Source organism: Tachyglossus aculeatus, chromosome 1 (assembly GCF_015852505.1).
Source record: "Tachyglossus aculeatus isolate mTacAcu1 chromosome 1, mTacAcu1.pri, whole genome shotgun sequence".
Classification (NCBI taxonomy): domain Eukaryota; kingdom Metazoa; phylum Chordata; class Mammalia; order Monotremata; family Tachyglossidae; genus Tachyglossus; species Tachyglossus aculeatus.
The window spans coordinates 2,814,724-2,830,062 of NC_052066.1; the positions used below are offsets into that span (position 1 = coordinate 2,814,724).

The 15,339-nt window shown below is 49.9% G+C and overlaps 1 protein-coding gene across 1 annotated transcript in view; it reads left to right on the forward strand.

Annotated features, from left to right (window-relative positions):
• Window positions 1-15,339, forward strand: part of PARP9 (poly(ADP-ribose) polymerase family member 9) — a 32,387-nt gene continuing 17,048 nt past the window's right edge. The window contains 7 exon segments of the mRNA XM_038752193.1: window positions 1-899; window positions 3,453-3,492; window positions 4,705-5,018; window positions 5,020-5,463; window positions 6,459-6,525; window positions 9,475-9,837; window positions 14,535-14,653. Of these exon segments, the coding sequence (XP_038608121.1) occupies window positions 852-899; window positions 3,453-3,492; window positions 4,705-5,018; window positions 5,020-5,463; window positions 6,459-6,525; window positions 9,475-9,837; window positions 14,535-14,653 (1,395 nt within the window). The 5' untranslated portion in view covers window positions 1-851.

A 15,339-nucleotide genomic window follows, 5' to 3' on the forward strand; every position in this document is an offset into this window, starting at 1 on the left:
CGGAACCCTCCGGAATCCACTGAAAAACACCCAGAATCCTCGGACACCCCGGCCCAATCCACTGGAATCCCCCCAGAATCCACTGAAAAGCATCCCCGGAATCCTCTGAAACTCCCTGGAATCCACAGAAACGCCCCTGGAGTCCACTGCAACTTTCTGGACTCCTCTGGAACCCACCAGAATCCACTGAAACACACCTGGAATCCTCGGACACGGCCCCCAATCCAGTGAAATCCCCCCAGAATCCACTGAAAAGCATCCCCGGAATCCTCTGAAACTCCCTGGAATCCACAGAAACGCCCCTGGAGTCCACTGAAACTTTCTGGACTCCTCTGGAACCCGCCAGAATCCACTGAAACACACCCAGAATCCTCGGACACCCCTCCCCAATCCACTGGAATCCCCCCAGAATCCACTGAAAAGCATCCCCGGAATCCTCTGAAATTCCCTGGAATCCACAGAGACGCCCCTGGAGTCCACTGAAACTTTCTGGACACCTCTGGAACCCGCCAGAATCCACTGAAACACACCCAGAATCCTCGGACACGCCCCCCAATCCACTGGAATCCCCCCAGAATCCCCTGAAAAGCATTCCCGGAATCCTCTGAAACTCCCTGGAATCCACAGAGACGCCCCTGGAGTCCACTGAAACTTTCTGGACACCTCTGGAACCCACCAGAATCCACTGAAACTTTCTGGACTCCTCTGGAATCATCTGGAATCCACTTGAAACGCCCCCAGAATCCACTGAAATTCTCCAGGATCCAGGGAGGCGCCTTCCGGAATCCTCTAAACGCTCCCCCCACGTCCCCCTGAACCCCTTCCTCTTTCCCGGTGCCCCCCAGCCCAGAATGGCCACCTCAGGCCTGGCTCTGCTCCCCTTGTTGGAAGCCCGCACGGTGAGGACCGGACCGGGCCGGACCAGGCCCGGGACAGGACGTGGGGGGCCGGGAATGGGGCTGGGGGCTGGAAAAGTGGGGGACTGAGGGGGGAAAAAGGGAGGATGGGGAAGGGAATGACAGGAGGGAGGGGAAGGAGAAGGAGGGCATGGCCTAGTGTCATGGAGCACAAAACTGGAGCCTGAGAATCCCAAGGTCAATCAATCAATCAATCAATCAATCAATCGTATTTATTGAGCGCTTACTGTGTGCAGAGCACTGTACTAAGCGCTTGGGAAGTACAAGTTGGCAACATATAGAACACAGAAACATAAACATATAGAACATAAAAACTCCCCCTTTTAGACTGTGAGCCCACTGTTGGGTAGGGACTGTCTCTATATCAATCAATCAATCAATCGTATTTATTGAGCACATACTGTGTGCAGAGCACTGTACTAAGCGCTTGGGAAGTACAAGTTGGCAACATATAGAACGTAAAAACATAAACATATAGAACATAAAAACTCCCCCTTTTAGACTGTGAGCCCACTGTTGGGTAGGGACTGTCTCTATATCAATCAATCAATCGTATTTATTGAGCGCTTACTGTGTGCAGAGCACTGTACTAAGCGCTTGGGAAGTACAAGTTGGCAACATATAGAACGTAAGAACATAAACATATAGAACATAAAAACTCCCCCTTTTAGACTGTGAGCCCACTGTTGGGTAGGGACTGTCTCTATATCAATCAATCAATCGTATTTATTAAGCGCTTACTGTGTGCAGAGCACTGTACTAAGCGCTTGGGAAGTCCAAGTTGGCAACATATAGAACGTAAGAACATAAACATATAGAACATAAAAACTCCCCCTTTTAGACTGTGAGCCCACTGTTGGGTAGGGACCGTCTCTGTATGTTGCCAACTTGGACTTCCCAAGCGCTTAGTACAGTGCTCTGCACACAGTAAGCGCTCAGTAAATACGATTGATGATGATGATATAGAGACAGTCCCTACCCAACAGTGGGCTTACAGTCTAGAAGGGGGAGACAGAGAACAAAACCAAACATAGTAACAAAATAAAATAAATAGAATAGATATGAACAAGTAAAATAAATAAATAAATAGAGTAATAAATATGTACAAACATATATACATATATACAGGTCATGGGTTCTAACCCCAGCTCCGCCACTTTAATCATAATAATGATGGCATTTATTAAGCGCTTACTACGCGCAAAGCACCGTTCTCGGCGCTGGGGAGGTTACAAGGTGATCAGGTTGTCCCACAGGGGGCTCACAGTCTTCATGCCCATTTTCCAGATGAGGGCACTGAGGCCCAGAGACCGTGAGCCCACTGTTGGGTAGGGACTGTCTCTATATGCTGCCAACTTGGACTTCCCAAGCGCTTAGTACAGTGCTCTGCACACAGTAAGCGCTCAATAAATATGATTGAATGAATGAATGAATTGGCGGAGCCGGGATTTGAACCCATGACCTCTGACTCCAGAGCCCAGGCTCTTTTCCACTGAGCCACGCTGCTTCCGCACTGCATCACCTGCCTGCCGGGTGACCTTGGGCAAGTCGCTTCGCTTGTCTGGGCCTCAGTCCCCCCATCTGGAAAATGGGGACAGGGACTGTGTCCAACCCGATTTGCTTGTACTCATCCCAAGCGCTTAGTACAGTGCCTGGCACGTAGTAAGCGCTTAACGAATACCATAATTGGGAGGGGACGGTAGAACAAGATAACAGACGCAGCTCCTGCCCTCAGTTCGGTCATCTGTGTTGTCCAGCACAGTGCTCTGCACATAGTAAGCGCTCAATAAATACGATTGATGATTGATGATAGTAAGTGCTTAACAAATACTATTATTAGAGAAGCAGCGTGGCTCAGTGAGAAAAGCATGGGCTTGGGAATCAGAAGTCATGGGTTCTAATTCCGCTCCACCACTTTCATTCATTCATTCGATCGTATTTATCGAGCGCTTACTGTGTGATGATGATGATAATGGCATTTATTGAGCGCTTAGTTCTAAGCACTGGGGAGGTTACAAGGTGATCAGGTTGTCCCCCGGGGGGCTCACAGTCTTCATCCCCATTTTACAGATGAGGGAACTGAGGCACGGAGAAGCGAAGTGACTTGCCCGCAGTCATGCAGCTAAGTGGCGGAGCTGAGATTTGAACCCATGACCTCTGACTCCAAAGCCCGTGCTCCTTCCACTGAGCCCCGTGTGCAGAGCACTGTACTAAGCGCTTGGGAAGTACAAGTCGGCAATATATAGAGACGGTCCCTACCCAACAACGGGCTCAGAGTCTAGAACAGGTTCACACTTGTCAGCTGTGTGACTTTGGGCAAGTCACTTAACTTCTCTGTGCCTCAGTTACCTCATCTGGAAAATGGGGATTGAAAGTGTGAGCCTCACGTGGGACAACCTGACTATCTTGTAACCTCCCCAGCGCTTAGAACAGTGCTTGGCACATAGTAAGCACTTAACAAATGCCATTATATTATTATTATTATTATCATTATTATTATTATTATTATTATTATTGTTATTATTATCATTCCAGGAGGCTGGGGCTGCCAGAACCTTCTGGAATTCCAGTCCAGGTGAGTTCACCTGTTCCTCTATTTGGTATCTGATGAGCACCTATTTTATTTGTACATATTAATTCTATTTATTTTATTTTGTTAATATGCTTGGTTTTGTTGTCTGTCTCCCCCTTCTAGACTGTGAACCCACTGTTGGGTAGGGACCGTCTCTATACGTTGCCAATTTGGACTTCCCAAGCGCTTAGTACAGTGCTCTGCACACAGTAAGCGCTCAATAAATACGATAGATTGATTGATTGATTACTCTATTTATTTATTCATTTATTTTACTTGTACATATCTATTCTATTCATTTTATTTTGTTAGTATGTCTGGTTTTGTTCTCTGTCTCCCCCTTTTAGACTGTGAACCCGCTGTTGGGTAGGGACCGTCTCTATATGTTGCCAACTTGGACTTCCCAAGCGCTTAGTCCAGTGCTCTGCGCACAGTAAGCGCTCAATAAATACGACTGATTGATTGATTGATTACCCCAGCCCTTAGAACATGGTAAGCGCTTAGCAGATAAGAGAAGCAGCGTGGCTCAGTGGAAAAGAGCCCGGGCTTTGGAGTCAGAGGTCACGGGTTCAAACCCCGGCTCCGCCAGTTGTCCGCCGTGTGACTTTGGGCAAGTCCCTTCACTTCTCTGGGCCTCAGTGACCCCATCTGTAAAATGGGGATTAAGACTGCGAGCCCCACATGGGACAACCTGATCACCTTGTAACCTCCCCAGCGCTTAGAACAGTGCCTTGCACATAGTAAGCACTTAATAAACGCCATTATTAGTATTAGATACCGCCGGTATTATTATTCATCATCAATCGTATTTACTGAGCGCTTACTGTGTGCAGAGCACCGGACTAAGCGCTTGGGAAGTACAAATTGGCAACATATAGAGACAGTCGCTACCCAACAGTGGGCTCACAGTCTAAAAGGGGGAGACAGAGAACAAAACCAAACATACTAACTAAATAAAATAAATAGAATAGATATGTACAAGTAAAATAAATACATTAATAACTATGCACAAACATATATACAGGTGCTGTGGGGAAGGGAAGGAGATAAGATGGGGGGGATGGAGAGGGGGACGAGGGGGAGAGGAAGGAAGGGGCTCAGTCTGGGAGCCCCTATTATTATTCTCCGGGCCTCAGTCCCCTCACCTGTAAAATGGGGATTAAAACGGCGCGGCTCGTGTGGGACGGGGACGGTCTAACCCGCCTTCCTCCTCAGAGCACGCAGATCTCAAGGGACAAGAGAAGGTGGACATTGCGCTGGCCGCCCGGGAACAGGCCGCCCTGGACCAGAGTTGGGGCCTCCTCGCCGACCTCTTCCACTCCAAGTTCGGCTGCGTCCTGGTGGCGACCCCGGCCCCGTCGGAGGCGTCCAGCCCAGTGTACCGGACGACGCTGCCGGGGGGCACGGAGCTGACCGTCTGGAAGGCGGACCTGACCCGCCATGCGGCGGACGCGGTGGTCAACGCGGCCAACGGGCAGCTGCAGCACCACGGGGGCCTGGCCGCGGCCCTGGCCCGGGCCGGGGGGGCGGGAGGTGACCGAGGAGAGCGAGGCCTGGGTGCGAAAGTACGGCCTGGTCCCCACGGGCGGCTTCGCGGTCACGGGCCCGGGCCGGCTGGGCTGCCGCGTGCTGCTCCACGCCGTGGGGCCTGTCTGGTCGCCCGCCACCCCGGATCTGTGCGCCCAGCAGCTCCGAAGGGTGGTGGGCCGGGTCCTGGACTACGCCGACCGTCCGGCCCGGGGGCTGAGGTCGCTGGCCTTGCCCGCCATCAGCTCCGGCATCTTCGGCTTCCCGCCGGATCGCTGCGCCTGGGAGATCGTGGACGTCGTGGACGCCTTCTTCGCCGGGGGCCGCAGGGGGGGCGGGGGTCTGCGCGAGGTGCACCTCGTGAGCAACGAGGACACCACGGTGGACGCCCTGCGGAAGGCGGCCGAGGCCCGGCTGGGCCCCGGGCGCCCGGGCCGGGCCCGCGAGGTAACCAGCCGGGGTCAGGGGTCATTCGCTCCTTCGGCCGGTGGGATTTAGTGGACGCTTACTTCATCATCAATCAATCAATCAATCAATCGTATTGATTGAGCGCTTACTATGTGCAGAGCACTGGACTGAGCGCTTGGGAAGTCCAAGTTGGCAACATCTAGAGACAGTCCCTACCCAACAGAGGGCTCACAGTCTAAAAGGGGGAGACAGAGAACAAAACCAAACATATTAACAAAATAAAATAAATAGGATAGATATGTACAGGTAAATAAATAGAGTAATAAATATGTACAAATATATATACATATATACAGGTGCTGTGGGGAAGGGAAGGGGGTAAGATGGGGGGGATGGAGAGGGAGACGAGGGGGAGAGGAAGGAAGGGGCTCAGTGTGGGAAGGCCTCCTGGAGGAGGTGAGCTCTCAGCAGGGCCTTGAAGGGAGGAAGAGAGCGAGCTTGGCGGAGGGGCAGAGGGATTGGGGGCATTTCGGGCCCGGGGGAGGACGGAGGCCGGGGGTTGATGGCGGGACGGGCGAGAACGAGGCCTAACGGTGAGGAGATTAGCGGCGGCGGAGGAGCGGAGGGTGCGGGCTGGGCTGGAGAAGGACAGAAGGGAGGTGAGGTGATCATCATCATCATCAATCGTATTGATTGAGCGCTTACTATGTGCAGAGCACTGTACTAAGCGCTTGGGAAGTACAAACTGGCAACATATAGAGACAGTCCCTACCCAACAGTGGGCTCACAGTCTAAAAGGGGGACAGTCCAACTGAGCGATAAACGGACACACTCCCCGTCCAACCCGTCCAGGATCCGGCTGGCCTGCGGATGCGGGATGCGGGAGGGAAGGGATGCGCGGGACTCCAGGGCAAACCTGCCTCGCCCAAGGGCGGGATTCTCACCCACTCCCCACCTGGATTCTAGCTTTAGGGGGCAACGGGGTCGGGATCGTGGGGTCCCCGGGGTCCCGACCGCCTGTCTCGCTCCCGCAGGCCTTCAGGACGGAGGAGCAGAGCCCGCGCCGGGCCCCGGCGGGACAGGGAGGGCAGCGTGGCGGAGGTGAGATGGTTCATTCTTTCAGTCGTATTTATTGAGTGCTTACTGTGTGCAGAGCACTGGACTAAGCGCTGGGGAAGTCCAAGTTGGCAACATAGAGAGACGGTCCCTACCCAATGGCGGGCTCACAGGCTAGAAGGGAGTGAGTGCTTTAGAAGGGAGGGAGGGAGTGAGTGCTTACTGTGTTAAGAGCAATCAATCAATCAATCGTATTTATTGAGCGCTTACTGTGTGCAGAGCACTGCACTAAGCGCTGGGGAAGTCCAAGTTGGCAACATCTAGAGACGGTCCCTACCCAATGGCGGGCTCACAGGCTAGAAGGGAGTGAGTGCTTTAGAAGGGAGGGAGGGAGGGAGTGCTTACTGTGCAAAGAGCAATCGATCAATCAATCGTATTTATTGAGCGCTTACTGTGTGCAGAGCACTGGACTAAGCGCTGGGGAAGTCCAAGTTGGCAACATCTAGAGATGGTCCCTACCCAACGGCGGGCTCACAAGCTAGAAGGGAGTGAGTGCTTTAGAAGGGAGGGAGGGAGTGAGTGCTTTAGTGAGTGCTTACTGTGTGCAGAGCAATCAATCAATCAATCAATAATAATAATAATAATGATGGCATTTGTTAAGCGCTTACTATGTGCAAAGCACTGTTCTAAGCGCTGGGGGGGATACAAGATGGCCAGGTTGTCCCACGTGGGGCTCACAGTCGTCATCCCCATTTTACAGAGGAGGGAACTGGGGCTCAGAGAAGTTAAGTGACTCGCCCAAGGTCACACAGCTGACATGTGGTGGAGCTGGGATTTGAACCCATGATCTCTGACTCCAAAGCCCGGGCTCTTTCCACTGAGCCATGCTGCTCTCTATCTACCCCAGTGCTTGGATCAACCGTATTTATTGAGCGCTTACTGTGTGCAGAGCACTGGACTAAGCGCTGGGGAAGTCCAAGTTGGCAACATATAGAGACAGTCCCTACCCAACAGTGGGCTCACAGTCTAGAAGAGCACTGTAACAATAATGATGATATTTGTTAAGCGCTTAGTATGTTAGAAGTAGCGTGGCTCAGTGGAAAGAGCCCGGGCTTTGGAGTCAGAGGTCACGGGTTCAAATCCCGGCTCCGCCAGTTGTGAGCTGTGTGACTTGGGGCAAGTCACTTCATTTCTCTGGGCCTCAGTGACCTCACCTGGAAAATGGGGATTAAAGACTGTGAGTCCCCCGTGGGACAACCTGATCACCTTGTAACATCCCCCGTGCTTCGAACAGTGCTTTGCACCGAGTAAGCGCTTAATAAATGCCATCATCATCAAGGGGCAGAGCCGGGGTTGGTAGAAGCAGCGTGGCTCAGTGGAAAGAGCCCGAGGTTTGGAGTCAGAGGTCATGGGTTCAAATTCTGGCTCTGTCACTTGTCAGCTGTGTGACTTTGGGCAAGTCACTTCACTTCTCTGGGCCTCAGTTCCCTCATCTGGAAAATGGGGATGAGGTCTGTGAGCCCCCCATGGGACAAACTGATCACCTTGTATTTCCCCAGCGCTTAGAACAGTGCTTTGCACATAGTAAGCGCTTAACAAATGCCATAAAAAAAACCAAACCCGCAATCTATGATTCCCAAGCCCGGGCTCTTGCCACTGAACCACGCTGCTTCTCAATACCAAACAATCGATCAATCAATCACATTTATTGAGCACTTACTGTGTGCAGAGCACTGTACTAATCAATCAATCAATCAATCGTATTTATTGAGCGCTTGCTGTGTGCAGAGCACTGTACTAAGCGCTTGGGAAGTACAAGTCGGCAACACATAGAGACAGTCCCTACCCAACAGCGGGCTCACAGTCTAAAAGGGGATGATGATGATGATGGTAATTGCGGTATTTTTGAAGCACTTACTACGTGCCAGGAACTGTACTAAGCGCTGGCGTGGACACGGTCTCCGTCCCCCGTGGGGCTCCCTGTCTCCACCCCCATTTTCCAGATGAGGGAACTGAGGCCCGGAGAAGTGACTTTTTTTTTTTTTGGATCAATCAAGCAATCAATCCTATTTATTGAGCGCTTACTGTGTGCAGAGCACTGGACTAAGCGCTTGGGAAGTCCAAGTTGGCAACATAGAGAGACAGTCCTCATCATCATCAATAGTATTTATTGAGCGCTTACTATGTGCAGAGCACTGTACTAAGTGCTTGGGAAGTGCAAATTGGCAACATATAGAGACAGTCCCTACGCAACAGTGGACTCACAGTCTAATAGGGGGAGACAGAGAACAAAACCAAACATACTAACAAAATAAAATAAATAGAATAGATATGTCCAAGTAAAATAAATAAATAGAGTAATAAATATGTACAAACATATATACATATATACAGGTGCTGTGGGGAAGGGAAGGAGGTAAGATGGGGGGGATGGAGAGGGGGACGAGGGGGAGAGGAAGGAAGGGGCTCAGTCTGGGAAGGCCTCCTGGAGGAGGTGAGCTCTCAGTAGGGCCTTGAAGGGAGGAAGAGAGCGAGCTTGGCGGATGGGCAGAGGGATTGGGGGCATTCCAGGCCCGGGGGAGGACGGGGGCCGGGGGTCGATGGCGGGACGGGTGAGAACGAGGCCTAACGGTGAGGAGATTAGCGGCGGAGGAGCGGAGGGTGCGGGCTGGGCTGGGGAAGGACAGAAGGGAGGTGAGGTAGGAGGGGGCCAGGGGATGGATGGACGGCCTGGAAGCCCAGGGTGAGGAGTTTCTGCCTGATGCGCCGATTGATTGGTAGCCACTGGAGATTTTTGAGGAGGGGAGTAACATGCCCAGAGCGTTTCTGGAAAAAGATAATCCGGGCAGCAGCATGAAGTATGGGTTGAAGTGGAGAGAGACACGAGGATGGGAGATCAGTCCCTACGCAACAGTGGGAAACAAAGACGCAGCGGGGCCGGGGGTCCGGCCGGGTGTCGCTGAGGCGGGGTCCGGGTCTCGCCCGGGGTCGCAGGGGTCGCCGGGCCGCGGCTGGAGCTGACGGGGCCCGGCGTGGAGGTGCGCGAGGCGGCGGCCTGGCTGCGGAGGCTCCTGGCGGGCCTGGGGGGCGAAGGCCACGACGGCCACGTGGTCCTGGAAGACCCCCTGCTCCTCTGTCTGGGGGCGGCGGAGCACGCGGCCCTGGGGCGGCTGCAGGCCTCGGCCGGCGTGCTGATGACCGAGCACGTGGGCCGCGGCGGGGCCCGGCTGGTGGTCACCGCGGCCGGAGGGGCCGGCGAAGGCCTGGTCACCGCCGCGCTGGGCATCGAGCGCCTGCTGGGCGACGCGAGGAGGGAGTGGATCCGGGAGAAGGAGGACCAGCTGTGGAAACTGGCCGGTGAGTGCCCGTCGGGTGACCGGTTCGTTCGTTCATTCATTCAATCATATTGATTGAGCGCTTACAGTGTGCAGAGCACTGGACTAAGCGCTTGGGATGTCCAAGACGGTCCCTTACCCAACAGCGGGCTCACAGTCTACAAAGGGGAGGGAACAAAACAAAACATATTAACAAAATAAAATCAATAGAATAAATGTTCATTCAGTCGTATTTATTGAGCGCTTACTGTGTGCAGAGCACTGGACTAAGCGCTTGGGATGTCCAAGTTGGCAACATCTAGAGACCCCCCTTCTATGAGCCCAATGTTGGGTAGGAACCATCTCTATGTGTGGCCAAGCGCTTAGTCCAGTGCTCTGCACACAGTCAGCACTCACTAAATATGATTGATTGATTGATTGATTGATTGCTATAGAGACGGTCCCTTACCCAACAGCAGGCTCACAGTCTACAAAGGGGAGAGAACAAAACAAAACATATTAACAAAATAAAATCAATAGAATAAATATTCATTCAGTCGTGTTTATTGAGCGCTTACTGTGTGCAGAGCACTGGACTAAGCGCTTGGGATGTCCAAGTTGGCAACATCTAGAGACCCCCCCTTCTATGAGCCCACTGTTGGGTAGGGACCGTCTCTATGTGTGGCCAAGCGCTTAGTCCAGTGCTCTGCACACAGTAAGCGCTCAATAAATACGATTGGTTGATTGATTGATTGATATAGAGATGGTCCCTTACCCAACAGCGGGCTCACAGTCTACAAAGGGGAGAGAACAAAACAAAACATATTAACAAAATAAAATCAATAGAACAAATATTCATTCAGTCGTATTTATTGAGCGCTTACTGTGTGCAGAGCACTGGACTAAGCGCTTGGAATGTCCAAGTTGGCAACATCTAGAGACCCCCCTTCTATGAGCCCACTGTTGGGTAGGGACCGTCTCTATGTGTGGCCAAGCACTTAGTCCAGTGCTCTGCACACAGTAAGCGCTCAATAAACACGATTGGTTGATTGATTGATTGATATAGAGATGGTCCCTTAGCCAACAGTGGGCTCACAGTCTAGCAAGGGGAGACAGAGAACAAAACAGAACGTATTAACAAAATAAAATCAATAGAATAAATATGCACCAATAAAATATAAATAGAGTAGTAGATTTGTACAAACATATATACATATATACAGGTGCTGTGGGGAGGGGAAGGAGGTAAGGCGGGATAAAATGGCACAATTAATGATTTAAACCTCTGATGACCTCAGAATGAACTGAGCTGCTCAAACTGAGGATGAGCTGAAACCCAGTTTTGAAAAGCACCCATTCATTCATTCATTCAATCGTATTTATTGAGCGCTTACTGTGTGCAGAGCACTGGACTAAGCGCTTGGGAAGTCCAAGTTAGCAAGATAGAGAGACACCCCCGCCCCCCCTTCTAGACTGTGAGCCCACTGTTGGGTAGGGACTGTCTCTATTTGTGGCCAACTTGTACTTCCCAAGCGCTTAGTCCAGTGCTCTGCACACAGTAAGCACTCAATAAATACAATTGATTGATTGATTGATTGATTGATATAGAGACGGTCCCTTACCCAACAGTGGGTTCACAGTCTACACAGGGGAGAGAGAGAACAAAACAAAACATATTAACAAAATAAAATCAATAGAATAAATATTCATTCATTCAATCATATTTATTGAGCACTTACTGTGTGCAGAGCACTGTAGTAAGCGCTTGGAAAGTCCAAGTTGGCAACATATAGAGACATTCCCTACCCAACAGTAGGCTCACAGTCTAAGAAGGGGAGACAGAGAACAAAACAAAACATATTAACAAAATAAAATCAATAGAATAAATATTCATTCAATCGTTTTTATTGAGTGCTTACTGTGTGCAGAGCACTGGACTAAGCGCTTGGGAAGTCCAAGTTGGCAACATCTAGAGATGGTCTCTACCCAACAGCGGGCTCACAGTCTAGAAAGGGGAGACAGAGAACAAAACAAAACATATTAACAAAATAAAATCAGTAGAATGAACATTCATTCAATTGTATTTATTGAGCGCTTACTGTGCGCAGAACACTGGACTAAGCGCTTGGGAAGTACAAGATGGTAACATCTAGAGACAGTCCCTACCCAACAGTGGGCTCACAGTCTAGAAAGGGGAGACAGAGAACAAAACAAAACGTATTAACAAAATAAAATCAATAGAATAAATATGCACCAATAAAATAAATAAATAGAGTAGTAGATTTGTACAGACATATATACATGTATACAGGTGCTGTGGGGAGGGGAAGGAGGTAGGCGGGATAAAATGGCGCAATTAATGATTTAAACTTCTGATGACCTCAGAATGAATTGAGTTGCTCAAACTGAGAATGAGCTGAAGCCCGGTTTTAAAAAGCACCCATTCATTCATTCATTCAATCGTATTTATTGAGCGCTTACTGTGTGCAGAGCACTGTAGTAAGAGCTTGGAAAGTCCAAGTTGGCAACATATAGAGACGGTCCCTACCCAGTAGTAGGCTCACAGTCTAGAAAGGGGAGACAGAGAACCAAACAAAACATATTAACAAACTAAAATCAATAGAATAAATATGCACCAATAAAATGAATAAATAAATAGAGTAGTAGATTTGTACAAACATATATACATGTATACAGGTGCTGTGGGAAGGGGAAGGAGGTAAGGCTGGATAAAATGGCACAATTAATGATTTAAACTTCTGATGGCCTCAGAATGAATTGAATTGCTCAAACTGAGAATGAGCTGAAACCCAGTTTTTAAAAGCACCCATTCATTCATTCATTCAATCCTATTTATTGAGCGCTTACTGTGTGCAGAGCACTGGACTAAGCGCTTGGGAAGTCCAAGTTGGCAACATCTAGAGGCGGTCCCTACCCAACAGTGGGCTCACAGTCTAGAAAGGGGAGACAGAACAAAACAAAACATATTAACAAAATAAAATCAATAGAATAAATAATCATTCAATTGTATTTATTGAGCGCTTACTGTGTGCAGAGCACTGAACTAAGCGCTTGGGAAGTACAAGATGGTAACATATAGAGATGGTCCCTACCCAACAGTGGGCTCACAGTCTAGAGAGGGGAGACAGAGAACAAAACAAAACATATTAACAAAATAAAATCACTAGAATAAATATGCACCAATAAAATAAATAAATAAATAGAGTAGTAAATTTGTACAAACATATATACTTATATACAGGTGCTGTGGGGAGGGGAAGGAGGTAAGGCAGGATAAAATGGCACAATTAATGATTTAAACTTCTGATGACCTCAGAATGAATTGAGTTGCTCAAACTGAGAAGGAGCTGAAACCCGGTTTTAAAAAGCACCCATTCATTCAATCGTATTTATTGAGCGCTTACTGAGTGTAGAGCACTGTACTAAGCGCTTGGGAAGAACAAGTTGGCAGCCATTCTCCCCACCTTCAAAACCCTCCTAAATAATAATAATAATAATGATGGCATTTGTTAAGCGCTTACTACGTGCAAAGCACTGTTCTAAGTGCTGGGGAGGTTACAAGGCGATGAGGTTGTCCCGAAGGGGGCTCACAGTCTTCATCCCCATTTTCCAGATGAGGGAACTGAGGCCCAGAGAAGTGAAGCGGCTTGCCCAAAGTCACACAGCTGACAATTGGCGGAGCCAGGATTTGAACCCATGACATTTGACACCAAATAATAATAATAATAATAATAATAATGATGACATTTGTTAAACGCTTACTATGTGCAAAGCACTGTTCAAAGCACTGGGGAGGTTACAAGGTGATCAGGTTGTCCCACGGGGGGCTCACCGTCTTAATCCCCATATTCCAGATGAGGGAACTGAGACACAGAGAATTTAAGTGACTTGCCCAAAGTTACACAGCTGACAAGTGGTGGAGTCAGGATTTGAACCCATGACATTTGACTCCAAATAATAATAATAATAATGGCATTTGTTAAGCGCTTACTATGTGCAAAGCACTGCTCAAAGCACTGGGGAGGTTACAAGGTGATCAGGTTGTCCCACGTGGGGCTCACAGTCTTCATCCCCATTTTCCAGATGAAGGAACTGAGGCCCATAGAAGTGAAGTGACTTGCCCAAAGTCACACAGCTGACAAGTGGCAGAGCCAGGATTTGAACCCATGACATTTGACTCCAAATAATAATAATAATGATGGCATTTGTTAAGCGCTTACTATGTGCAAAGCACTGTTTGGATACAAGGTGATCAGGTTGTCCCACAGAGGGCTCACAGTCTCCAACCCCATTTTCCAGATGAGGGAACTGAGGCCCAGAGAAGTGAAGCGACTTGCCCAAAGTCACACAGCTGCCAACTGATGGAGCCGGGATTTGAACCCACGCCATTTGACTCCAAAGCCCGGGCTCTTTCCACTGAGCCACGCTGCTCCTCTTGACCGTCAGCTCGTTGTGGGCAGGGAACGTGTCTACCAACTCTGCTGTACCGTCCTCTCTCAAGTGCCTATCAATCAATCAATCAATCAATCAATCAATCGTATTTATTGAGCGCTTACTGTGTGCAGAGCACTGGACTAAGCGCTTGGGAAGTCCAAGTTGGCAACATCTAGAGACGGTCCCTACCCAACAGTGGGCTCACAGTCTAGAAGGGGTGCTCCACACGCGGTAGGTGCTCAATAAATGTGATCGATCGATCGATCTATTGATTGTCCGATCTAGGTTTCCAGCCCCGCGCCCCGGCGGGAGACCGGAAGTTTCTGGAGGCGGTTGAGGCTTCGAAGCAAGAATTCAGGGATCGGAAGAAGCATTTCAAGAAGGCCGGGTTACAGGTCCTCAAGGTGAGGGAGGGGCTTTGGGATAATAATAATAATAATAATGATGGCATTTATTAAGCGCTTACTATGTGCCAAGCACTGTTCTAAGCGCTGGGGAGGTTACAAGGTGGTCAGGTCGTCCCACGGGGGGCTCACAGTCTTCATCCCGATTTTACAGGTGAGGAAACTGGGATCACCGGGTGATGGAGGGCCCGGCTGGGTGGGGGGGGACAGGGGTCAGAGGTCAGAGGTCAGCGGGGCCCGCTGAGGGTCAGAGGGTGGGGGGGACGGAGGACAGAGGGGCACGTTGGGGAAATGGGGGGGTCAAAGGACAGAAGGCAGTTGGGCTGGATGGGTGGACCAGAGGTCAGAGGTCAGAGGGCAGGTCGGGGGATATGGGGGTCATATGGGGGGCTGGGTGCGGGATAATAATAACAATAATAATTCATTCATTCAATCGTACTTATTGATCGCTTACTGTGTGCAGAGCGCTGGACTAAGCGCGTGGGAAGTACAAGTTGGCAACATGTAGAGACGGTCCCTACCCAACAGCAGGCTCACAGTCTAGAAGGGGGAGACAGATGACAAAACAAAACACGTGGACATTCATTCATTCATTCAATCCTATTTATTGAGCGCTTACTGTGTGCAGAGCGCTGGACTAAGCGCTTGGGAAGTCCAAGCTGGCAACATGTAGAGACGGTCCCTAC